Raw genomic sequence first — 27,524 nt, 5'->3', positions numbered from 1 at the left:
ACTACGTGTAGCTGATTTGCGTAGTTTTGTAAATAATACTCATTAGTGTTGTTGTAAAATGTGATTTCAAAAGGCACACGACTCTAGAAAAGAGAGAGGTTGGTTGAATCTAGCTCCGTTAAAAAGTATAGTAAACACCTTATTTACAGGCTTAAATTTACGTTAAAGGTTATTATGACAATCTTTTAGTCCATCTCAAGCATATAATAAAATAGATGGATTACAAATTTAACGAACAATACCAATTAGATAAAAAGAAACGATGTGTGCGATCTGACGGCAAGGAAGGCACGTTTCCAGAGAAGTAGTTGGGGAATCCAGACCAAGTAGGTCAAATTATTCATTTATAGATAATAGAAAAATGACGTCGAGTTTGTTGCCTTTTTGTTTCTTAGTATGGATAGTATAGTTAGGTGTTTTCTCTGAGTCGATTAAATCACTCGAAACTAGGTGAGAATTGCACAGAACGATTTTTTTTTTAAATATCTGTATCATATATACCCAAGCACCTGTGGTCCAAAATATATAATGTTGTGATGTCATATTTATTGCTATTGTACGTAAAAACGAAAAATAAAATTGTTGAAACTATGTTTAAAGCTGCATGCGACAAGCTTCATTTTAAAAAAAAACCGGCTATATTACTAGGCTGTCGCGTGAAACATACATCTATTTCATTTATTGTAACCACTGAACTACGATTTTTGTCTAAATTATTTTAAAAAGGTTATTATTTGTATTTACTACATCAATGTGTATTTACTTAATTTTATGAATTTAAAGACAAATATCCGGAAAAATGATATATTGTTTGCTTATCAGTGCTAGATTATAATGGTAGAATTTATTGATTTTTTTAAATGTTATTTTTTTAATTTTTCAAAAATCTAAAATACTTGAGTTCAATTTAAAAAAGTTGAAATGCACCGCCACTTTGTTAACTTAAACAGTTCATATTCCTATACAACTAGTGGTCGTTCAACTAGCGTAAATAGTACCTTTTATAGTAATCATGTCATTAATGATGTTAATATTTTAGGTTTTAACTGTTTTAAAAGTCCAGAATGCAATATCTAGTATTTGAAAATATAATTAAAAAGCACGATATCGTAAGTTTCATTGATATGAAAACGGACGATATTAATGTCATAAATTTTCCTGGTTTTCACTTTAAAATGAAAAACAGAAAAAGGTGACTAGAAGACGATCAAGGGGTATCATAATTGGTTATACGGAATTTTAAAGAACATGATAGAAATTAAAGAAACAGACTGTAAATATGTTCTGTGGTTTTAAGTAAGGCACTGGCTACGGTTACATGAAAAAAATGCATGGTTGGGTAAAACCCTGTTTAATTACGAATGTAACAATAATTATTGAGGCTACGGTTACATTGTGTTATTGTTACATGAAACACAGCAATGCACGATGGAACTAGTAATATGTACCAAATAATAAAAGTTGAAGACATTTATTTTATATTTACAATACATACATTTATAACATACAATTAATTTTTTATTTACAATGACGCTTTCTACAAATCCAGTAAGTGTTTTTTAAAGTCCGACTCATTTTTGATGAACAAATTACGTCCTCCACGGATACGTGTACATACAGAAGTTCTTAGTATTTAAGTCGTAGTTAGCAAACTTTGATTTTGATGTATCAATTTGCGTCAGTTTGAATAGCTGTATGAAATTTATGTCTTGATATTGTTTCAGTTTCGTTTAAAACGCATCCAAAGTTTTCATTTTTTCACCCTAAACAAAAGGGGTTTAAATTACAATGACAGTAATAAGAGTAGGTGTGCAGTTATATATTATAATAAATACTTTAAAAAAGTGAAACCATTGTATGATTGAACTATTATATTTTTCGCCTTTGACACTTCTAATCTTGAATAGTATCTTTAAGAACATCTAAACCATTAATACGTAAAACTATTCAAGTTATACACCATTTGTTGAATACTATATTGATAATTTATCGGTATTACAAGTATTGTTTCGTACATATGAAAGAATAAAGCAATAAAACTCTAGAAGATTTAAGTTTAATAAATCTAGCGTACATTGCTGTTTTTCATGTAACAATAACGTAATGTAACCGTAGCCTTAGTAATTATTGTTACATTCGTAATAAATCGGTTCCTCTCCCAACTTTGCATTCCGGTAATTAGTCTGCAATGTAATAATATTTTAATTATTGTTACATTTCCATGTAACCGTAGCCAGTGCCTTTAAGTAAACGGGAAAGTTTTTATTCTAAATAAACCCGTTGACAGTTTTGGCGTTGTTTACATTCCACCAGAATATACTAAGTATTCATAAGGCAGCAACCATTTGATTTTCGGGGGTGGGGGGGGGGGGGGGGGTATGGTTGTTTTTGGAGAAAAAAATAATTTAATTCATAACGAAACCGATCAAATTCTTTTATTTTCTCGCCACAAGGTTCCATGGTTCACTCTTTTAGTGTACGATGTAATTGCATGGAAGATAAATGATTACAATATTTAGATGGAGTTGTACTCTTATCAAGGTATGAAGAACCATATGTGTTACTCTTTATATAAATGAAAGAAGCTTTCAATCGTCAAATCATTTTTAGATCCAAAGATTTATTAGTAGGATGTTTTTAAAACGGAAAGTCCTTAATCAAATGCCAAAATCAAAAGTTAAAACACAACAAACGAATGGACAACAATTATCATATTCCTGTCTTGGTACAGGCATTTTCGTATGTAGAAAATGGTGGATTGAATTTGGTTTTATAGCTAGTTACAACTCTCACTTGTATGTCAGTCGCTTCAAATTTCATTGTATTGACAACTAATGAAGTCTAAGACCAGCTATTTCTATCAGTATGTACGATATTACAGTAATAGACAAAAGAATCCATAACACCTAAAAGTTACCAAAAAAAACCTATAAACATTTTAGTATTCTACCTTCAAACAGAAGTCTCTATATAAATTTCACTACATAAGATGGCCTTTCGACGACATATGCATCTTCAGTGTTACTTGATTCTGTTGACAAGAATTATACAACAAGTTGGAAAAGAAAGGTAGGGGTGGAATGTAGAATTCTGTATTCTTTCGTTGTTTAACCATTTATTTTATTCTTTATTTACTTTTTAATGTTATTGGGTAGTAGTTTGATAAAATGGGAATGGTACCCTCCAAGTGAGTTGTATAATATGAAAATAAGCAGCAGTGGTATGATTGCTAATTTTGATGTATAAGCAGTTGTAGTATGATTACCAATGATGATGTAATATTGTTTGATGCCATGCAAATACAGCATAGATTTATTTTTAAAAGACATATTCACTTAAATGTAGACATTACACCACTGTCCTAGGTTAAGGGAGGGTTTGGGATCCCGCTAACATGTTTTACCCCGCCACATTCCGTATGTATATGCCTGTCCCAAGTCACGAGCCCTGTAATTTAGTGGTTGTCGTTTGTTTATGTATTACATATTTGTTTTTCGTTCATTTTTTTGTACATAAATTAAGCAGTTAGTTTTCTCAATTGAGAAATTAAGGCCGTACGGTGATAGTTGTTAACTTCTGTGTCATTTTGGTCTTCTGTGGAAAATTGTCTCATTGGCAATCATACCACACCTTTTGTTTTATAATTAATGAAATGCTATGCTTACTTTCTACTACATGTAATTGTAAAAATGAGAATGTTTATAATTGATCACTGTCTGGACAAAGGCAGGATTCTCGCTTGACTTAATGACTGGCGAGTCCTTTTAATTATCATATCACTGAGGCTATGGTAAATCCAAAATTCTGCTAGTCCTCTTATCAAGCTAAATTTAATGAGAATACTTAAACTTAACTTTATTAATTTAAGAAACTTTTCCAAAAAAATGAAGATGAGATGACTGAATTTTGCTTTGCCGTAGTGGTTTCAATGCATGGTTGGCCTGATGATTTCCAATTTCACGGTCCTTTGAACATAGCAAATGATAGTGCGAGTGGGGCAGCCGTGTTCTTGGGACACATTTTTGTAAGTTTTCTGGATTAATGTTAATTTTCTGTTAAAATTGTAATAAAGCTTTATATTTAGGACTATCAACATAATATCAATAGCGAGATATTTCAGCGTGTGCACTGTTGCATTATGTTTTGTTTATATACCTCTATTTTTACATGTGTGTAGTAGACATTTGCGGAAATTAGGTCTACACCTAGGATTACACCTTAGACTTACGATTACAGTTAAAAAAAACAAAGGGTCATCTCAAAATGAAAAAAAAAGACAAAAAATCAAATAAAGATACATGATAGTAAAATGATTTTTTTATTATGTAAATAAATCTTTACGGCGGCAAACGAAGGCAGCGCATATGGTCATTACAGATGTTAATCGCTGTCTTGGATGCTCCACAAAGTCCCCATAACTTTATATTTTTTTAATTATCCGATTGCATGTTCAATCTTAACTCTATAGTGGGTTATCAGTCTATTTAACTTTCTACATTTTCTCTGCATATTAATCAGAATTTTAAAGAAACTCGCGTTGGATGTCTTGCTCTCAAAAACATATCCTGGTTTTGATAAATTTTACAATTTCTTGTTTAATATTTTTTTAATTATTTGACCCTTTTTTGCATGACCCTCAATTCCTTAAACGGAAAAAGAAAATTGTCGCAGTATCTGACCAGGAGTTTTTACTTATGCTGAGGGCATATCAGACACATCCGTGTTCGTGCGACAGAATAATTAACACAGTTAAGGAAAACATCCATAGTCTGACAACCGAAGCACAAGATCTCTACAATAGTTGCATCAAAGAAACAAATCATCAAAATGTCCCTGGCCCATCAACTGCAAATGACAAAAGGAATAAGATACTTGAGAATCTATCCTCTGAAGATGATAATAACGGGCCACTTAATCCAGAACCGTAAAAAAAAAAAAAAAAATGCTTCTCCAGTACAAAAAAATATAGAACAGGAAGAACCAAAAGAGCCAGAGAAACCAAAAGAACGAGACAACACGAATTCGAATGAGGAGGAAATTGAGCAACCGCAAGCTGGCAAGAGGGCCAAGCTACAAAAACCAAAACCCCAAAAAATGCCGCTCATGAATTTGATTAGAAAAAATCATGAGGCCTACAGCAAGTTTATTACGAAAAAGGTTCAGAAGTTCCTACGTAGTCTTGGTGTCTCTTCGTCAGAGTCTGACGATGATGAATTATAGTTCAAATTCTATATTTTAAAGGTCGACATAAATACAATCAGCAAAAAATTAGTTGCGTTTTTTTTCGTATACTTTTGAATGTTTATTGATAGAGGAAACGTAAACAAACTGTTTTCTCGATTGAGATAAAGTTAAAGATTATAAAAAATTACCGAAAGGGACATGAAATATCACGAAAAAAATATTATATATGCATGTAGTTCTTAAACAACAACTTCTTGAATCTCATTCTCCTTAAAAAAAATCTCAGTTGTCAAATTAGTTTATGAAATGCTGTTCGTTCATTTTTTCATATAAAGATATATGAAGATGTGGTATCAGTGCCAATGAGGCAACTCTCCATCCAAATAACAATTTATAAAAGTAAACCATTATAGGTCAAAGTACAGCCTTCAACATATGGCATACTTAAATTAGTATAATTAAACACAACGATCAATATTAAATATGTTAGTTATAGTTACATGTTTTGCTTGAAAACTCAATTGTTCAACATTTAAAATCATCATAAAAGGATAGCATTGGTTTGGAACGACTGTTTGTATTTACACTTTTAAGTGTAATCGTAATCCTAATCGTAGGTGTATGTGAGTTTTCGCAAATGTCTAGTAGTAGATTAATTATTTATTCATGTAGTTGATGTTGTATGTAGAGAGCCTTACTGGAAATTGGTTTAATCCAAATGAGTAACTCCCTTTAAATAAAATTATTATTAGTATAGTTGTTATTGTTTTTTCTCGTTGTTGAAGGTCATACTTTGACTTGCAATTGTTCACATTCTGTTCCATTCCAGTAAGTTTAATCAGTCATGAAAAGCAAGTCTGTTTTTTTTTCTCCAGTGGAAATGTATAATTGCAGACAGTGTTTTTATTAAGGAAGTAATTAAGCGGCATAGTAGTTCGATCATCTAACCTCGTATATTTATCTTAAATAAACCAATCCAACATTAATCTTTATTGTCGTTATGTTATTTGACTACTAACAAGATTTATAACACATTGATATCAATCAATTTCATGTAATGTCTTTCGTAAATATTAAGTTAAAATATTTATAGACTTTAAAGTCATATGAAACGAGTGACTTGTGAAAAATAATGTTTATCCAATTCTTGAACCAATGCATGTATTTTTCATTATCTTCTGTGCACAATTTTGTCATTTATTACGCAAATGTATCGTATAATCGTTCTTTTTTTCTCTCTGTTGGTTATGATGTGAAAATATGGCTGCTCATTACCGTTATCGTGTTTGAAGCCGGGGTTTACCGATTGTCACCTTATCGTTAACCATCAACAAAGTAAGCATGGATATTGAGCACGTTTTTAACATGTACAATCAGTTTATTTCAGTGATAGATCCATACGTGCGATCACCAGATTTTTTCGAGATGGATCACGCTTATGTCACTTTGGATACGGAAAATATGTCGGCGAATTGCTTCCTGGAAGAAAGCAATTAAAAACTTCTTCTTAATGTGGACAAATTAAAGAATTTTCTTCAGAAAAATGTATATGTACATATTAAGTTTAAGAATGAAAAATATCCATTTTGTCCAGGGATGGATAACATCTCAAACAATATGCTAAAACAAGGTCAATCAATTCTATTACCTATTCTTAAAAAAAGTTTTTAACCCTTGTCTTTCTTCTGGAATTTATCCCAAGTGCTGGAGTGATATTTTTAAAAAGAATAGAAAATTCCTCACGTAATGCATTCCGTTTGTACGGTAAATTCTTTTTTTTTTTTTTTTTAATAAAAGCAAAGAATAAAGTGGAAGCATTTTAAAAGAATACGAGAATTGAAGTGAAACAGTGTAAAATTTCAACACAATAAGCGATGAAGTTACATTCTATAATACCTGATATATTGTGAACTAAACTATGTTATTTGAATTTTTATACGCGTACAAGTAAAATTTAGAATGGAAACTGGGAATGATTATTTACGTGTTTGTATTTATACTAAATAAGAGTAGGTTTATATGATGAAAATAAGTTTAAAGCACATATTTTTTTTTTTAATTATCGCTCACGAATTTAAGAAAATTATAGGGTTGTCCAATTATCGAATAAGCATTAATGCGAACACAATATTATGAATATAACGACATAGGTAAAGGTCAAAATGTGCCAAAATTGTTTTTTTCTATTTATTGAAAATGAGTGGCAGTATTATATAAATTAAATATTTGTATCTTGTAAATCTTTAAAAAAAAAATCTCAAATGACTATAGTTTATTTTTGTGCAGAATACAATTGTTTTCCTATATGCGACACTAGTAGAATTTTCAGATATATTCTTCGTCTATTAATCTGAACAAAATGCGTTGTCACTGTTTATGAAATACAATTGAGAATGGAAATGGGGAATGTGTCAAAGCGAAACCAACCCAACCAAAGAGCAGATAACAGCTGAAGGTCACCAATGGGCTTGCAACACAGCGAGAAATTCCAGCAGCCGGAGGAAGTCCTCAGCTGGTTCCTAAATAAAATTGTTTAGATAAAACTGGTTTCAGAATAAATGTGTATATTTTCGATACAAAGACCCTATAAGTGAATAAGTACTAAAGCCAAAATATGCAATCTTTAATTACCGGACAAGAGTATCGTAACTGTATTCCTTCTTAATAAGTCTGTTTTAAAGTTTTGTTAGCTTTTAATGTGAATCCCGGCATGTTTATTTTATCGACACACAAGGTTTCGCTCTTTTTGGGACCCTTTAAACATAGGTTAGCCACTGTCAACTCTTACTTACAGAAGAGTTCTTAAACTTTGCTTAACGTATAATATATTACAATCAGGGTTTCCCGAATCGACTTGACGTACACAAAAATATTCGCCACTGGTCTTTACTCAAATAACGATTCACGTATAAATGCGCGACTAAAAAAAGTGTGAGGTAAATGATATGTTTGTCTAGTATCTCAGATCCGTTAAATAACACTTAAATTAAAAAAAAAAACGTTACCCTATTTCTTTACCAAATACTCCTTGAAGAAGAAATATCATTTGAAACAAACAGAAAAGATAAAAATGTAGTGATCCCTAATATCTCAATCCTTTTTTTTCGGCTGTAATCACGCTGCTGCAGCTAACGTTTTCTAATGCGTAATCGAGACATCTCTAGTATATTCAATATAGCAAATTATAAAATGGTTTTCATAAAGTAGCAACCACTACCCTTGCAAAAAGGGGGAGGGTATTTTTTTTTTTTTATCTGAGTCAGATTTTTTTTCTCGCGTACGTTTTTATTCCGATTTTTTTTTTTTCGATGCTGGTGATCAAATACTTTTTTTTTTAAACTTTAACACTATAATGTATGGGGAAACTCTTGATTCAGAATATTTTTTTTATCATCTGTATGACTAGATTTTTATTTATCAAATTAGGGATCGGAATATTTCCATCCCCGGCCCTTTTGAAGTCAAATGGTCGTTCCCTTACTGCTAGAAAAAATTTCCGAAAAACTTTGAATTCAGTTCTAAGTAATGAACATTTAAATGACATATAATTTACAAGTGTGAAAAAATCTTATGTACAGGTAAATGAACAATGTGTATAGATGTGAACAAATTTAATGTGAAACCAGTGTCCATTACATTAAACTAATTGTAAACATGTTTACTGTACACGGCGTTTGGTGTGAATACGGCCTAATGTCCTAAATGCCTAGTTTATACTCAACTTTATCATATGCTTAGCAATTTTAAAAATATCAATTTTACTCAAAAATAGTTTCCTCCATAAATAATATACACGGTAAAACTAATGTCCTAAATGCGTAGTTTTGTGTACACTTAACCTTCACAAGGCCTACATTGACTATCGACTGTGTGTAGATAAAACTTGATTTAAACTACATGTAAACATTGAGTTTTATCAATGGGAACGCAATTGTGTTTAGTTTACGTGTGAGTTACACAAACACAACACCGAATTTAGGTCAATGTGAACACGGCCATAGTGTATGAGTTTCATTGTTAGTTTGTTTGTTGCATTGTCTTGTCTGTTGAACTTGTCATTATGGATTTTAGAGATTAGGCTCCAGATGCACATCAGTTCAATTAACAATTAACACTTCCGAAGCACATCAGTTTAATTCTAGTTTGTGTTTCGGTTTGTGTTACTTAATCTTATTTTTTTGTGCAATTGTGTTATTGCTGTTTGTCTTTTTTTTCATTTTTATTTCTCTTTATTTGACTTGGGGGGTTTTCCCACTTAGTATCTTATTTCGCTTGGAATAATTAATATAATGCTGTTTTCTCGGTATTATTGACGTACGTTTGTATAACATTTTGCTATCGTAATGAAGTGGATAAAAGGATGGTTGAGATTTTAAAGTAATTAAATTTTACCAAAATAACCTGTCACGTTTCATGCTGTTATTAATTTTGTAACTGTAACATTTCAATGCGCATTTTAATCACATAATTTGGCGTTGATAACGGAGCTTTCAATTTCTCTATATCTTAAAAAGAAATCACAACTTTTTTGACTCCGGTTGATTCAGAAATTATTATAAGACACTTGTCTGTAGTTATATAATGCTGTATATTGTCATGAATATGTTTTTTTAGAAAAAAAAGTTTGAAGTAACTTATCGCTTCGTTGTCTTCTCAATAACATTTACCGTCTCTTTCATACATATTTTTTTCAAATGACTTATTACATGGTTTAGCTGCCTGTTATATTGGTACTGTTGGTTTATCTTATTTTTTGGTACATTTTTTGTTGCTGTTGTTAAAGTTTCCAACTGGCATGGTTAAAGAAAAAATGAACTCACAAATGTAATTCCATATAAACTCCAGACATGTAAATAGAAAAATACAAGTTGTGAACAGTGAACATTGCTATTGAAAAGTTTTCAGTATACTTTTCAAAAATCATTCCAAATATAAAAAGTTACAAATACATTTTTTTTTCAATATAAGTTATATATCTGTGTAGAGAAAGTCAAACTGAACATCCTGGTAACCTGATGTACAGTAGTTGTTGTTTATTGATGTGGTTCATAAGTGTCGATTCTAAGATTTTTATATAGACTAGACTCTTGGTTTTGCGGTTTAGATGGTTGTACACTACATGTAGTCATTGGGGGGGGGGGGGGGGGGGGGGGCTCTGTATAGCTTGCTGTTCGGTGTGAGCTTGGCTCTGTGTTGAAGACCATACTTTGACATATAATGGTTTACATTTACAAATTGTTGTCTCATTGGCGCTCGTGACACATCTTCTTATATTTAAACACGTTTTTGACGTATTGAATTTTAAACCTGATTCTTTTTTTTATCTATTAATCATGTGTTTCTTTGTCTAATATGTTCTCCTATTTATTTGTATTGTAGTCCTGTAATATTATGTTGTCATTTCAATGTTATATTTAACTTTGCCATTAAAGTGCGAGGTTTTGCATGCCACAAAACCAGGTTCAACCCATCATTTTTATTCCCCTTTAAAAATGTCCTGTACCAAGTCAGGAAGATTACCATTGTTATATTATTGTTTGTTTCTGTGTGTGTTGCATTTTAGTGTTGTGTCGTTTGTTTTCTCTTATTTTTGAGATATTAAGATGAGACGTGGCACGGTACTTGTTTATCCCAAATTCATGTATTTGGTTTAGATGTTATGTTTGTTGTTCTCGTGGGATTTTGTCTGATGCTTGGTCCGTTTCTGTGTGTGTTGCGTTTCGATGTTGTGTCGTTGTTCTCCTCGTATATTTAATGCGTTTCGCTCAGTTTTAGTTTGTTACCCCGATTTTGTTTTTTGTCCATGGATTTACGAGTTTTGAACAGCGGTATACTACTGTTGCTTTTCTTTATCTTGTATATAAAAAAAGAAGATGTGGTATGATTTCCAATGAGACAACTCTCCGCAGGAGACCAAAATGACACAGAAATTAACAACTATAGATCATCGTACGGTCTTCAACAATGAGCAAAGCTTATACCCCATAGTCAGCTATAAAAGGCCCCGAAATGACAATGGAAAACAATTTAAACGTGAAATATAACGGCCTTATTTATATAATAAAAAATGTGCAAAAGGAGCATGGTTTATGTTAAACAAAACTTTTTTTTTATTGTCAGGAAAAAATGAAAGGGATAACATTTTATTTCCTTGGATTGATGGTTATTCAAAAGCATGTTTTGTAAGTATTTATTCAATGGTAAGTTTACGATATAATTTGTTATAACTGGAGTAATATTATTAAGACAAAAATATTATGTAAGACACATTTGTTATGACATTTCTTGGGGACACCTAATAAAAACTGTCCAAAAGGGTGTGCTTTTCTTCCTCAGGTAGGTATCGTGTATAAATATATATTTTCATTTCAGTTGTCGTTACTCCTGTTAAAATTGTAGTAATTAAGGATTCAGGAGCCATGGCTTTGGTGCTGACATAATTAGATGATTTATTTATATTGCTAATTTCAGTTGTGTAGTTGGTAATTGTTGTAAACGTCAGTCACCAACTTTATGCAGAATTGTCTTAGCTAATATGTCTAGAAAATGCTTTTAAAATATTAATGTATAGATCATGTCAGTGTGTTTAATAATTAAAAGTATATCATTCCACTAACAAGAATAGAACATACTTTTATAGAATTTTAATATTTCTTAGCATGGCAGTGTTATCATTTATTTAATCATATCTTTTTATAAAAGAGGGACGAAAGATACCAGAGGGACAGTCAAACTCATAAATCGAAAATTAACTGACAACGTCATGGCTTAAAATGAAAAAAAAAACACAAAAAAAACAGATAAACAATAGTACTACACATGACACAACATCATTTGGAAGTCTGAACTCTTGGTTTAATAGCTTCCTTGTAAGCAGCAACCCTCTATCAAGAAAATCACGATAGGAAATACAAGCACGGGAATACCGTATCAATTTTTTATAACTGGCATTTTGAAAATATCGTTGATGTTTAATGAATTTTTTTTTGGCGTCACAAAACTTATATTTTGCTATGCTCATTATATGTATTTTAATCTTTATTGTGCTAGTATTGATAAATGTTATCATCAACAGAAGTCAGAAGTGGTTCAACATCACATCAGAATTTGCTGATATTCCAGTTAACAATGGTCAGTTTTTTGTAGATATATAGACATTATTTTAGTTTACAACTATGATTTCTAAAACGCAGACAATTTATGTATGTAAATAATTGAACTACAGGACTTTTCTATGAAATGATTTTAAGATATATATTTTTTAAGTGACCTATAGGTCCAATTGACCGGGTGTGAAACATTGTATTGACAAATATTATTATAATACTGTATATATACACAATGTCACTATAATAAACAAATTCGTATTCGTGTAACTAATGTCTATGTAGTTATGTTAACTTTCATGATCAATAATTTACCAGTAGTTCATGTTCAACAGGACAATCTACAAAATGAACTCATAATTATATACAAAGGGAAGTAAGTATTTCATTCCGGAATTTTCAAGACGTGATTAACTATGTATTATTATGCAAAATATATTTCTTAAATCAAACTGTATTTATCAGTTGAACTTTTACCAAAACAATCATGAGTCCGAATCTCTGGCAATACACTACTTTGTATAAATAATTATATGCTTATTACATCTATTCGAATTAAATTTATTGGCAAGAAGAAATAGTCATCTAAAACTCAACATACAGTCTTCATCAATAAGTCAATATAATATAGCAAGCTCTACATCACGTAATACATTTTACACACCCTGACACGGATCTGCGATGAACTCTGAATTTCTTTAATGTTGGAAAGTTGTGAACATTGATGGCGTTCATGAACATATGTTGTCTATGTATTAAACGGCCATTTATATATTTGATTATTTCAGGATCCAGAGTCGGTGTGAACTTGCAGATAGAGCTCAACCAGATGATTGTTAATTCAATTAAAATGGTGCGTACTAATCACTTTCCTGTCTTTGTCTTTATCAGTAAGACTCATATGCCAATGTTTTAAGCTACAAATGTATAATAACATATCAATGTTAGGAGCTGCACTTGACCAATAGTGACCTTAAATAAATAGCCAAATCTATTGAAAAGTAAAATTACAAAAAAAATATCTCCGAGGAATATTCAAAATGAAAAGTCCCTAACCAAATTGCAAAATCAAAAGGTCAAACACTTGAATCGAATTGATAACAACTTCGATATCGCTAACTCGGTACAGGTAAACAATTGTGGATTAAACCTGGTTTTATAGTTTGCTTAACGTCTCACTTGTATGGTAGTTGCATAAAATTCCATATTAATGACAACGATGCTTGACCAGAACAAACAGACATGATAGGTAAAAATGTCAAAAGTAGGAGTTTAGCGGTCAAAGTTGGGTAATAATCATAATCACTACTAGAAAACAAACAAAGAAGCACAAAATGGTGTTGTCTCGATATCCCAATAGTATAAATTTAAATCCCGGTGACAGAAGAACAAAAATATGCTTACACAAATTTGCAGAATTAAAATTATTAAGTTAATATTTAAACTAATTGTGAATATAAGATGTGTTTCAGCCGTGTGTCTCATTCACTGATAATCAAATAGATGGATGTGTCGAAAGATTGTCAATTGTTTATACGTACTTGAAAAACAGAAAAAATGTTTATCTGTAATCAATTTCAACTCCATGCCTTATATATCATGTACTGTGTGTCAACTCTATAGATTCCACTGACGAGGAAAGGTAATAGTAGGCCACCAAAAACTATATATATATATATATATATAACAAGTCAAAAAGGGTACAACATCACCATAAAATAACTATAAAATATACAAATATTAGATATTTCGGATAACAGATATCCTTCTTCAATAATAGCACGATGTCAAATGAATCATGTCAATTCAAATTGAGACTCTATCAAAATCTTGATTTATACAATTAAAGCGAACGCTGGAACAATTTTAAAATTTCCAAACACACCGCAAAGACTACAGAAATATGCCAAAAATAAAAATAGTTATTTACAATGTGAAATGGCACAACTCTAGATTTCCAAAGGATGTGACAGTTGAGATGTAATAACTGCATTGAGGGCAGTCCTCAAACAAAAAAATCAAAAAAATAAAATATGTCCTTACCGATCCAGGATGGTATAAATTAGACAACGGCAGGGCAATTACAACAGAACTTACATATTAAAGCCTTCCAAACGAATAGCAGTCTAATAGTGATTGAAAAAAAAGTTTTGTATAATGAGGTAAAATAATTGAACGTGGCAACGTACTTATACATCATCCCGAATCAATGAAAACCTGTAATTTAAACTGTTATTTTAAAAAATAATTTGGAACTGTTAAGCCATTACTAAATCCGGCGTTGTTTGAAACAGGTGGTAACAGGAAAATGAGGGACTCGTTCTATGTTTTTTCATTTATGCCCTCTGGGGAGACTGTCCGTAACTTTCTTATCCAAAATCTTTCCCGAGCGACTCTGTCGACCTTCGACCAACACTCGTTGTGGTCTATGATCGTGATGGTAAGGTTTTTGAGATCAGCTTGTGTGTGTCCAGGTGATCTCAAATGACGACTTACGGGTAGGTCGGGCTTGCAAGTGTAGTCACTTCGATGACCATTCATGCGTTTGTTAAATGGCTGCTCTGTCTCGCCAACATACTGCATGCCACATCGACACTGAAGGAGGTATACAACATTCTGGGTTTTGCAAGTTACATTGCAATATATAGTGTACACAGACCCAGTCGAGTGGCAAGTGAATGTTTGAGTATTCAGTATTTGTTGACAAGTCAGGCAACGTCTGTTACCACATGACTTGCACCATCCTGCAATTGAACAGCTTTTATTTGAGGAGACGTCAGCTCTAACAAATAAGTCTTTCAGACTTGCTGGTCTCCGAAAAGCTAAGACAGGAGGATTGGGAAAGATCTTGGATAATTTAGGGTGTTTGGCAATAGTTTGCCAATTGGCACGGATCAAACGTGAAAGATTATTAAAGGCTGGATTGTATGTAAGAACAAACGGGACTATTTTGCACTTGTTATATATTATATTTTGTAGTGTACAGAATCATATTACATGATCCATCGCCCTGTAAGATTGATCGTTGACTATTTATTCAGTCATTTTATATATATATATATATATATACAACTCGTCTAAACATCAACCCAACAATGTTAGATCTGTAAATTTGATTTCGCAAATTTTTGGTTCTTCCCTCGCCGGGATTCGAACCCATGCTACTGTGATATCGTGACACCAAATCGCCTGCACTGCAGCCGTCCCGCTAGACCACACAACCACCTGGGCTCTCAAAAAAAGAGCTTTCGGTGGCCATATGTTACCTTTCCACGTCAGTTTTAATCTAGCGGCGTACTACAGTACATGATATATAAGGCATGAAGATGTTATTGTTACAGATCAGCTAAATTATCTATAGTAAAGGATCCTACAAATTAATGTAAGATACAGTCACAGAAAATAATTATATGCATAAGTACGTCTGAGTCAGTGACAACCCTACAACAGATGTATATATATTCAAGCACACCTAATCAAGTGCCAATTATACGACAGATCTATTCATTGGATCACCAGGGGAAAGTGTTACATGGTTGAAAACACATATTATAATTGTAATAACCCTAAATATTGGCACAACAATGTGATATCTACAAATTTGCAGTAGTGCATTTGTGTTCTTCCCTCGCCGATGTTAAATTTATATTTCAAGACTGTTATTATAGTTTAAATTAAGTAGACTGATATATGATCCATTCAACATCACAACCATAGAATCTGATGAAGGACATATTATCCGAAATATTTATAAATAATTATATGTATAGTTCCTTTTTTGCTGTTGGTGTTGTTGTGTACACTTTTAGGCGGTTATATATATATATTACGGATTACAATTGTGTCGAGCTTTGTGATTGGATAACAACACAGAGATGTCAGTATATATTCAGGAAACTGCCGGGGAATATACGACGTTTTTATCCCCATTTGGAACCTCAAAAAATTCATCATAACACCGGTTACTATGTGACTGTCAGAGGCTCACAGAGGGAAAGTAATGACGTGCTTCAGGCACTTATACATTTTTGATACAAAATCACGCAATTTACACTTTTAATATTTAAATTTATAGTAAAAAGTGTTATTATAAATTATTACATACACGATAAAATTATGCTCACAGATCACAAATTAGAAAATCCTTCACGAATGCTGAACATATCAGATTGGGTTTTTCATATATTTGTGTTGTCAACAAATACCTGCACTGGAAAATAACATTAAGTCGGGGGTAATCCGTAATATATGTGTAATTCAGGTCTCAGAAAGGGTATATACTGTGACATTCCCGGGATATCAACTCTAAGCCGGGAATGTCACAGTATATACCCTGTCTGAGACCTGAATAACATATACTATTATGATATATCTAATATGACGTCCTTATTACGCTTTGTAAACAAATCCGTGTTCTAATGAGCACAAAAAATGTTTGACACATGCGCACGAACTTACTGTGTATATTAACGTTATTTCTATCGTTATCCTTTAAAAAAATATTTACATTTAAGCAGCTTACAGAAAATTTTATTTACATTTTTATAAAACAGCATATTTTTTCCCTGTTCGTATTTTTTAAACTTTTTTTCAAATATGAAATGTAATGCGCAGACTCCTCGGGGAGGAAACGGGAAAAGCCAAACATTTTTACAGTATTTTCGTACGCTTCGACCTATAAAAAAAACTGTACTTGTCCTATTCAAATCGAAATAATTCCTTCATGTCATGCTCTATGCTCGTTTTAACATGGGTAGGCATTATACTTGACCACATTTTAAACCTCTCTAACGCTCAATGTAAAATATCGACAAATATAATGCCTACCCAAGTTAAAATGAGCATAGAGACATGAAGAAATTATTTCTTAAATAAAATATCTCACGCAATCACATACTTGGTCGTTAAACACTTCCATCCGTCAAACAAATATAAAAAAAGAAGGAAATTTGTTGTTTAAAAAAGGAAAATCACCGATGGAGATGCTTGAGGAAGTAAACCACTAATTCATGGCCCAAAATTCTATGCGATAAAATCCTCAATTTCAAGCAGGCACAGCTCTTTTGCTTAAAAGTTCAAATAACATGACAATCATGGCATGTCAAAGCTACAGTTTATGGTGTCTTGTACTGAAAAAGTAAACATACCTTTACTGACACATAAGAAAGATCTAGTTCACGGAACTTCGAATATACCATAACTGGTATTTCAGATCTATAAAACAGGGAAAATGTACCCTCTTTTTAAAATTTGATGCCGTCTTTTAAATATTCAAAATTATTAGTCAAAAGATGTTCTACAATGATCACCAGTCATTTATCTTACATTTGATACAAAAACTACATAAATATTATACATATTTTGTAAGTTACACTCACGCGTAAAAACTATTTTGTGTTAAGTACAAGTATGTACAACTTTCTGGCCGGGCCCGAATTAGTGGTGCTAAATTTTAACATTTCTCAAAATCTTCTCCCTAAGGTAGCACAATACAAAGATTCTATAACTCCAACTCCCAAGTTTTAAAATGCTGTAACTTTCTTAATAATGCTTGAAAATCTATAAAAGTGGTAGTTTTGGATAGCTTACAGATTATTTCAAATTAAGGTAATGTTAGTCTTATGCAACAATTATGTAACCAATTATAATGTTAACTGTCTCTAAAATATTTTTCACCAAATTTCCATTTTCATTTGAAATTAGCTTCTGCATAGGTAACCATAGAGGGTTGATTTTGTTATATGTTGTTCCTATGCCGATTATCTACAAAAGGGTGTCTCAGATTTCAGATAGAATGTATAGAACAAATTTAACACCTAATTAAAGGTTATCTTCTTTTATGTGGTTAGGATGTTTACACTAATTAGAGATTTATGAGAGAATGCAATACCATAGTGACAATCTGAGACACCCTTTTAAAGCCCACGATATGTTAATTAAGATGACGTTAAAATTTTCTGTATAGTTAAAGAAATGATAGAGCTACATAATGTAAATTCATGCAAAAGAACTTACCTAGATTTTGCCACTAATTACATAATAATTGATTACATAATGATTGCATAATAAGAATATTGCATTCATTTAAAAGATTAATCTGAAAGTTACAACATTTCAAAGGTTAGTGATTGGAATTAAAAAATACTTTGTATTGTGCTACCTTAATATCGACTAGAGAAAAAAAATTATAACAAATGTGTGAAATAATACACGTGCTTCTACAGTAAGCTTTATACAAATGCAAATTATACTACGAATACTGCGGGGGAAAAATCATCTGAAAATATATATATTAGCATAGATGTAATACCCATCTATGATGTTAGTAATCGTTATTATCGCTATTTTGTGCATTTTTCCTTTGATCTTTTTTTGTGATAATTTTCATATGCTTCTCGCTTAAGATGGAAAAATTATCGCTAAAAACTAAGGAGGCCACGTGGCGTTGCTAACAAAATTGACATGAAATTGACAACGTCGTCATAGGTAAAATAGCGATAAACAGATTATCATTGGTCATCACAACTCGATTGCTTTTCTCACTTTCGCTGTACCAGCTCAAGCTAGAAAATCAATCTCGTTGAGATGATCAACGATAATCTATAATTATCGATATTTTGTGCATTTTTCTTTTGATCTTTTTTTTGTGATAATTTTCATATCATGCTTCTAGCTTGAGATGGAAAAAATATCGCTAGAAACTAAGCAAGCACGTGGCGTTGCTAACAAAATTGACATTTAAACTGACAACGTCGTCATAGGTAAAATAGCGATAAACAGATTATCATTGGTCATCTCAACTCGATTGATTTTCTCACTTTCGCTGTACCAGCTCAAACGAGAAAAATCCATCTCGTTGAGATAATCAACGATAATCTATAATTATCATTAAAGTATAAAAGGTGTAGTTCTTCATATTTAAGATTACAGTGTCATTATGTGTTTCTGTTGTTTCGTTGTTTTCCTCTTATAGTCGATGTGCTTCCCTCGGTTTTTGTTTTTTATACGGATTTGTTTTCTTTCAATCGATTCATGACTTTCGGACAGCGGTATACTACTGTTGCCTCTATTTATTATTTTATCTACTTTATTTTATTAAGAATATAGAGATGACTTACTTCATGAGGCTTAGATGGCAGGATGACAGATTCATTAGATCTGACAGTGTAGATCCAGAAAACAACTATATCACATTGTACGGTACAGATTCGGACTGGACTAAACTATGGTTACCAGATATTTTTATGGTCAATGAAATACCAGCAGGTATTTTCGATGTTGTTCCAACTGATTTTATACGAATTTATGAGAATGGTACACTCACGATATCAAGAAGGTACGTAATGTTTAACAAAGACAAAAGAGTTCATAGTTATCAAAGGTACCAGGATTGTGTTTCGTCTACACAAGTCTCACCAGTGACATTCGGATAAAAAAATAACGATTGACACATAAACTATTTTAAACCTTTTACGTAATTATTGTTGTTAAATGGTTCCGTTCACACGAATGAACTAGAAACTCCAAGGAGCCTGTGTCGCTCACCTATTATTTTTATTTACATACGATGCATGAAATAATGCAACCATTTTACCTTTGCTTTAGATCTGAGATATAAGTAAAAAAGTGCATTTTCCACAATATTTTCTATTTTTATGTCGGCAGGCAGTGTCATCAGAAACATTTTTTTTAATTAGACACCTCGATGCTGAGTGTGGCCAAGTTTGGTTAAATTGGTCTCAGTTGTTTCAGATGAAAAGTTTTGTAAAAGATTACAAAAATATACGAAAAATTGTTAAATTTGATTTTTAAGGGCAATAACTGCTTGAGGGGTCAATTGACCATTTTTGTCATGATGATATATTTGTAGATCTTGCTTTGCTAAACATCATTGCTCATAATAATTTATCTCTATTAAGATATATTCAAGATAATAACCAAAAATAAAAAAAATCCTTAAAATAAACATTTTAGGGGCAACAACCCAACAACGGGTTGTCCAATTTGTCTGACATTTCTGGGCAGATAGATTTTGACCTGATAAACAGTTTTAACCATTTTCAGATTTACTCTAAATGCTTTGGTTTAAGAGTAATAAGCCAAAATCTACATTTTACCCCTATGTTCTATTTGAAATAAAAGTTTCTCCTGACCGAAAGTAAAAGTTTTGAACAATTTGTATATAGATATAAGAAGATGTGGTATGAGTGCCAATGAGACAAATCTCAAAGCAACAGCAATCTATAAAGGACCCAAAAAATAACTAGTGTTAAACCATTCAAACGGTATTCCAACGGTCAAATCTATCTCAAAAACGAGAAATGAGAAACTTATGAACTACACCAACAAACGACAACTACTGAACATCAGATTCCTGACTTAGGACAGGTGCAAACAATTACAGCGGGTTTAAACGTTTTAAGGTAGATTCATGGTATACCGCCATCTTGGATTGTACAATCGCAATACAAAATAGGTCTAGTTATTTGCCTAAATCTGCAAATTTGGAGACAGATTTGCAATTCAATGTTTAGACTGTTTTTTTATTTAAAGAAAACTTGTAAATTATTCGTATAATAGAAAATATTTTAACAAATATAATTTGTTTGGTTTTAAAATCATTTTTTTCAAATGAGCCATTTAAGGGGAGATAACTCTTTTAGTACAAAATTTATACTGGGCTAATAGGGATTTTTTTTATTTTCACTTGTAGCAAGAAAACAAGTTCGGTGACACCATGTTTTCTTTTTATTTTCTTTCAACATGTTATGAAAATTTTCTTCTCACAATTTATTTCAAAATTCTATCTCATAGAAATTTTTGTATGCATACTAATTTGTTTTTTCATGAACAAACTAACCAAATTTTGGCAATTTTCAACGCCTCATAGCTTGGAAAATAGCACGGTGACCCATACTTTTTATTAAATTTTTGAAAAGAGTATAGTAAAATCTTCATTTTGGCAAATTATAAAAAAATCCTGTCTCAAAAAATATATACTTGTGATCTACCTTAATGGTACAAAACCTTCACCCTTATTTGAAACAATAGTGTATAGATATAGGAAGATGTGGTGTGAGTGCCAATGAGACAACTCTCCATCCAAATAACAATTTAAAAATTAAACCATTATAGGTTAAAGTACGGCCTTCAACACGGAGCCTCGGCTCACACCGAACAACAAGCTATAAAGGGCCCCAAAATTACTAGTGTAAAACCATTCAAACGGGAAAACCAACGGTCTAATCTATATAATATGCATGAATCTAAATGAATAATATTGAACATTCCAGAAGGGATATTGATCGTTGGTTAATTCAATTTTCTCTGCCCACATTACTTTATGATAAGATTCTATTGCAAAACTTTTAGGAATTTTGGTCCTCACTGCTCTTAAAATTCGTACTTTATTTTGGCTTTTTAACTTTTTTGGATTCGAGCGTCACTGATGAGTCTTTAATAGACGAAACGCGCGTCTGGCGTATATACTAAATTTAGTCCTGGTATCTATGATGACTTTATTTACAACCACTGTGTCGATGCCACAGCTGGTGGAGATTATTTCCCCGAGGGTATCAAAAGCCCAGTAGTCAGAACTTTTTGTACTGACATGAATTATCATTGATATGGTCATATTTATAAATCTTCTGTTTACAAATTTTAGATTTTTTGAAATACTAAGGCTTTTCTACCTCAAGCATAGCTTACCTTAGCTGTATTTGACAAAACTTTTAGGAATTTTGGTCTTAAATGCTCTTCAATTTCGTTCTTTATTTGGGCTTTTAAACCTTTTTGGGTTCGAGCGTCACTGATGAGTCTTTTGTAGACGAAACTCGTGTCTGGCGTATATACTAAATTTAGTCCTGGTATCGATGATGAGTTTATTTACAACCACTGGCTCGATGCCACTGCTGGTGGAGATTTATTTCCCCAAGGGTATCACAAGCCCAGTAGTCAGCACTTTTTGTACTGACATGAATTTTCATTGATATTGTTATATTTATAAATTCACTGTTTACAACTTTTTGAATTTTTTGAAATACTAAGACTTTTCTACCTCAGGCATAGCTTTCCTTAGCTGTATTTGGCAAAACTTTTAGGAATTTTGGTCCTCAATGCTCTTCAACTTCGTACTTTATTCGGCCTTTTTAACTATTTTGAATTCGAGCGTCACTGCTGGGTCTTCTGTTAACGAATTGCGCGTCTGGGGTATATTCTAAATTTAGCCCTGGTATCTATGATAGAGTTTATTTGACGTTAAAAAAAATCTCGAGAATCAATGTGACGCTGTATCCATTTACATATTTTTTCTAAAGGGATTCAACTTTATATTCGTTACATAAACGTAAAAATAAAGTTTTTTTTCTTCGAAACGAAACTTTATTATGGTATCTTTTTTATGGGTTTTGTAAAATAAAATTATTTCATCGCCAGACGTGCTTTTCGTCTGCAAAAGATGCATAAGTGACGTCTTTGATTACATATAACTGTTTTAATCGTGCAATGATGTTGTCTGTATATAGATATAGGAAGATCTGGTATGAGGGTCAATGAGACAACTCTCCATCCAAGTAATAATTTATAAAAGTAAACCATTATAGGTCAAGGTACGGCCTTCTGTCTTAATTTGCTTGACATTTTTTTCTATTGCGATAATCCGATTTCTTAACATTTTTTTCTTTTTAGACACGTTGCTTTATTCTATTGTTCGATCCGATTGTTCAAAGTTCCAATGACAGACGAGATATGTCCTATACAGTTCCAAAGCAGTAAGTTCGTTAAATAATAAATGCTTAGGTGCTAGTAGTCTGTTGTTTTTTATGTATTATTGTCATTTTGTTTATTTTCTTTGGTTACATCTTCTGACATCAGACTCGGACTTCTCTTGAACTGAATTTTAATGTGCGTATTGTTATGCGTTTATTTTTCTACATTGGTTAGAGGTATAGGGGGAGGGTTGAGATCTCACAAACATGTTTAACCCCGCCGCATTTTTGCGCCTGTCCCAAGTCAGGAGCCTCTGGCCTTTGTTGTCTTGTATTATTTTTATATTAGTTTCTTGTGTACAATTTGGAAATTAGTATGGCGTTCATTATCACTGAACTAGTATATATTTGTTTATGGGGCCAGCTGAAGGACGCCTCCGGGTGCGGGAATTTCTCGCTACATTGAAGACCTGTTGGTGACCTTCTGCTGTTGTTTTTTATTTGGTCGGGTTGTTGTCTCTTTGACACATTCCCCATTTCCATTCTCAATTTTATTGTAATAATGTATTTTGATATCTGTTTTATGAAATAGTAGATAATGGAAGTTTCCTCTTTGTTAACATATTAAGTTAACTATAAATCTGATTTAGACATTAAACTGTGTTTTTTTTTGCTTTTCTTATAGGAGAACCGAAACTCAATAATCAAAAAGACACCTACAAAATCAAGACAAAAAACAAAAAAACGTACCAAAAGGCTTTTTGCTTTTTTATGTACTAAAAATAACAACGTAAAACAACAAACCGACTCAAAACTTCGAACGAAAATTGGAGGTAATATCAGTTGCTCTGAAAGGACATATATGACATCCATCTGTCGTGTTGTTAATGGCAATTAAAGTTGTTGTGAAGTTAGTCTTTTATTTTAACAGGAAATTTACTTTAATCTTACATTTGTCATTTATTGAGGAGGTATGTTTATGAAAGAGAAATATTCTGTTTGACCAGTTGTCGTTTCTTATCGTGGTTTCTTTGATAGAGAGTTGTTGCTTACAATAGAGATTTTAAGGTGCTACCCAAAACTTTCACTAAAATCAATTTGGCTCGTTTAATTTTCATAAAATTTTGTCAAAGTAAATACTTTTACAAAAATATAAAAATTTTAAAAATTTGAACCAACCATTTTGTCAGAAAAATTACACTGGTTATATAGCAATTTGACAACCACCAATTTTGATCATTAAAAAGCTTAATATTCCGTTTACAACACAACGTAGTTAAAACGTTAAGCTGACTTTACAGAGTTATCTCCCTGTAGTGTTAGGTACCACCTTAAACAAAGGGAACAGATGGGATCATCCCTTCGACAAAAAATACGGATGTTATGATGCGTTAGTTGGCCGTTATGAAATATTTATTTCAGTGTGTATTTTTAATTTGACCAAAGACGTTCATTCTGACATAAATGTTTGATTCTCCTAATATATGAACCACGCAATATCAATCTAAAAACGATTATTGTGTGTGGGGATATATCGTTACTATTTCCTAGATGATCTGTGTTAACATTCTTTTTAAAGTAGATCTGTCTGTATCCACTTTTTTATTTAGGGTTTGATCTTTCGACATCGCATTATAAACAGCTGGTGATTAACTATGTATGTGATTAAAAGAAAATGTGGGGACAGGTCAAGTAACAGTGATACAGGTATCATAATCAACGCGTAGTACATACATGTAGAAGCAGAAATAGTACATGTTTGGGTAATATGCAGTAGTGAAAACCTTTCTTTTGCATGAAAATGAAAACATTAATACTTTTAAAATAATGCAATTCAAATGTATACATTTTTATATCGAAATGTATAAATGTAAATGAGAAATCATATACAAAGGTTATAAATTATACATTTCAGATTCTTATACAGTGGATGAAATGGAGTTATCTTGGTTTGAAGGCATTTCTATCGTTTACTCCGATGACTTCTTCTCAATGAATTCTAAAGTAACAAGAACAGAGACTTCAAAATGTTCTGGTGGAGCCTCAATGGCTAAAGGTAAATTGTAATGATATAAAAATGTATTATCACTGTCTTGATTTTAAGGAACAGGTTTTTTTTATCTTTCAATGTGAATTATACGGCTATTAACAAAAGAATGTTGATACGTTATCTTTATTTCCAAACCATTCTTTATATTATTGTTATGATGCTTGTTGTTTTTCTTTTTACTTTTGTAAAAATAAATTGTGGCAACAGTTAGATTCTCGATGTTCAAATTTGGTAAAATCATTTGAATGTACATATCAAATGTATCATTCTTGATCAATAACAAATCCTGAGGTATTCTTATGAACTCCAAAAGTATCGATGCCGGTTGTGTCGACATGATAGGGTTTCCTGATATGAACATTTAGTCAAAAGTGAATAGAACTCTATCGATTTCTTGACCAAAAGTTTACGCTTTCACCTGAGAATCCAAATCTATCAATTTAGATACCAGTTATTCTTATGAAACGAATTATGACTACATCAGAGATCAGCGCTTACAGTAAAAGTACTACATTTGTTATCTTTTATTGCTTATATTAATGATGATGTTGTTATTTTTATATTCATTTTGTTATTTTGTATCACATACTATAAATTTGTAGTTTTATGGCAATAAAGATTTGAATTGAATTGAATTTAATTGTTATCAATCTTCCGCTGATTATCGGTTTCCTTTACAGAGAGAAGACCTTGTTTGAAGCTGGAACTAAACATTCATCAGGTGTATAAAGGATTTGTTCTACAAGTGTACTTACCTGGAGGTGCAATAGTTATAATGTTGTGGTTAGGTTTCTTTATTCACTTGAACGAGGTTTCAGCTCGAGTCCGCGTAGTATCGATTGGATTTACAGCAATGATCACACAAATGGTGGGAGTAATGATCGTTTTTCCTGACACAGTACATTACTACAATTAGAACCATTATTGGCATGGAATGTATTTTGTTTATGCATGAATCTTCTAGCTTTTATAGAGTTCATTGTAGTTCATAATATGTATATCACACGTGAACTGTGGAAAAAACAAAATAAAGAAATAAAAGTAAGCAGACCTAGAATCACTCAAATACAACCGGTAAACGTCGAAGATGGTAAAGTTCAGACAATGAGATCATCGTACTGCATTACCCCATACAGAATGGATAAAATATGTATGGTTCTCTTCATTTTAACTTTTATTATATTCAATGTTGTTTATTGGAGCACATTCATGTTGGTTTGAAAACTAGACTATAAGTTGGTCCTTAAGAACAATATTATTAAACCATTTCGTATTCTTTTCTATGTTATGAAAGTCATTCCAATTTGTTTAGGTGTTGTTAATTAATATATCTATTTCGTTCAAATATCTAATTTCAAAGTATAGTAGAAAATATTTGATATGGCTGTTATTATTGTTTATCACCAGTGTGTTGGTCATCGTCTAATAAATTGAATAGCTGTCTGAACTCTGAATTTGTTATGGATATTTGACATTTTGACGTAATGATTTTTTAATAATCGAAAAACAAAAAAAGTTTTGTGAGTCACTTGAAAAAAAAAAGTATTAGTACAGGTAAGGATTATAATTGATACGCCAGACGCGAGTTTCGTCAACATAATTCTCATCAGTGACGCTCAGATCCAATATTTATGGAGCCAAACAAGTACAAAGTTGAAGAGAATTGAGGACTCAAAATTCAAAAAGGTTATGCCAAATACGGCTAAGAAATCTATTCCTAGGATAAGAAAATCCTTAGTTTTGTTTATAATAAGTTACCATATAATTGATATGCATGTCAACACCGACGTACTGACTACTGGGGATACCCTCGGGGACGAAACGTCCTCCAGAAGTGGCATCGACCAAGTGCTGTAGATAGTTATCAAAGGTACCAGGATTATAATTTTATACGCCAGACGCGTTTCGTCCGATTTGAGAGTACTTGCAGTTATCTGACAGCTAAATTATCAATCCGTACACATCTAACATCCAATGGATTTCGTTAAAGATGTCATAAACAGTCAGAGAAAAACATGACCTTGTGCAATGATTTTTTTATCAGTTGTTATATATAGTTAGTGGCTTTGAACTAGCTGTCAGATAACTGCGAGTACTTTCAGATCTGTTCCTAGTATCTTTTTGTTGTTGGGATGTAAAAGTACCCGGCCACGTCCACTTATATTTTTGTCCATCTGATGAGTTAAGGCCTTTTAAACTTATTTTTATGGCTCGTTCTTATGTTGTACTGTTATACCACTGTCCCAGGTTAGGGAAAGGGTGGGGATCCCACTAAACTGTTAAACCCCGCCACATTATGTATGTATGTGCCTGTTCTAAGTCACGAGCCTGTAACTCAGTGGTTGGAGTTTGTTTTTGTGTTACATATTTGTTTTTCGTTCATTTTTGGTACATAAATAAGGCCTTTTAAAGCGGACTATGTCGTATGGGCTATTCATTGTTGAAGGCCGTACGGTGACCTATAGTTGTTAATTACTG

The 27,524-nt window shown here is 32.1% G+C and overlaps 1 protein-coding gene across 4 annotated transcripts; it reads left to right on the top strand.

Moving 5' to 3' along the window:
- Positions 1–26,325, top strand: LOC134709785 (glutamate-gated chloride channel-like). 4 transcript variants are annotated; one of them, XM_063569929.1, is made up of 8 exons: positions 1–98; positions 11,305–11,366; positions 12,260–12,315; positions 13,079–13,143; positions 19,391–19,626; positions 22,977–23,059; positions 24,912–25,052; positions 25,727–26,325. In XM_063569929.1, exons 2-8 carry the CDS (start codon positions 11,311–11,313, stop codon positions 25,960–25,962), a joined length of 873 nt encoding a protein of 290 aa, XP_063425999.1. In that variant the 5' UTR covers positions 1–98; positions 11,305–11,310; the 3' UTR covers positions 25,963–26,325. The 4 variants fall into 4 exon arrangements, with proteins under 4 accessions (XP_063425999.1, XP_063426000.1, XP_063426001.1 ...); XM_063569930.1 differs by having other exon boundaries at positions 31–326; XM_063569931.1 differs by lacking the exon at positions 12,260–12,315 and having other exon boundaries at positions 31–326.
- Positions 26,326–27,524: the final 1,199 nt, after the last annotated feature.

This window comes from Mytilus trossulus, chromosome 3 (assembly GCF_036588685.1).
Source record: "Mytilus trossulus isolate FHL-02 chromosome 3, PNRI_Mtr1.1.1.hap1, whole genome shotgun sequence".
NCBI lineage: Eukaryota > Metazoa > Mollusca > Bivalvia > Mytilida > Mytilidae > Mytilus > Mytilus trossulus.
This window is presented reverse-complemented; position numbering and strand designations above follow the sequence as displayed.

Excerpts from the sequence above, each read along its gene's own strand:
- LOC134709785 (XM_063569929.1), top strand. The coding sequence starts at position 11,311 with ATGAAAGGGATAACATTTTATTTCCTTGGATTGATGGTTATTCAAAAG. Across the intron at positions 12,316-13,078 it reads TGATATTCCAGTTAACAATG|GATCCAGAGTCGGTGTGAAC; the intron begins GTCAGTTTTTTG and ends TGATTATTTCAG. Across the intron at positions 25,053-25,726 it reads TGGAGCCTCAATGGCTAAAG|AGAGAAGACCTTGTTTGAAG; the intron begins GTAAATTGTAAT and ends TTTCCTTTACAG.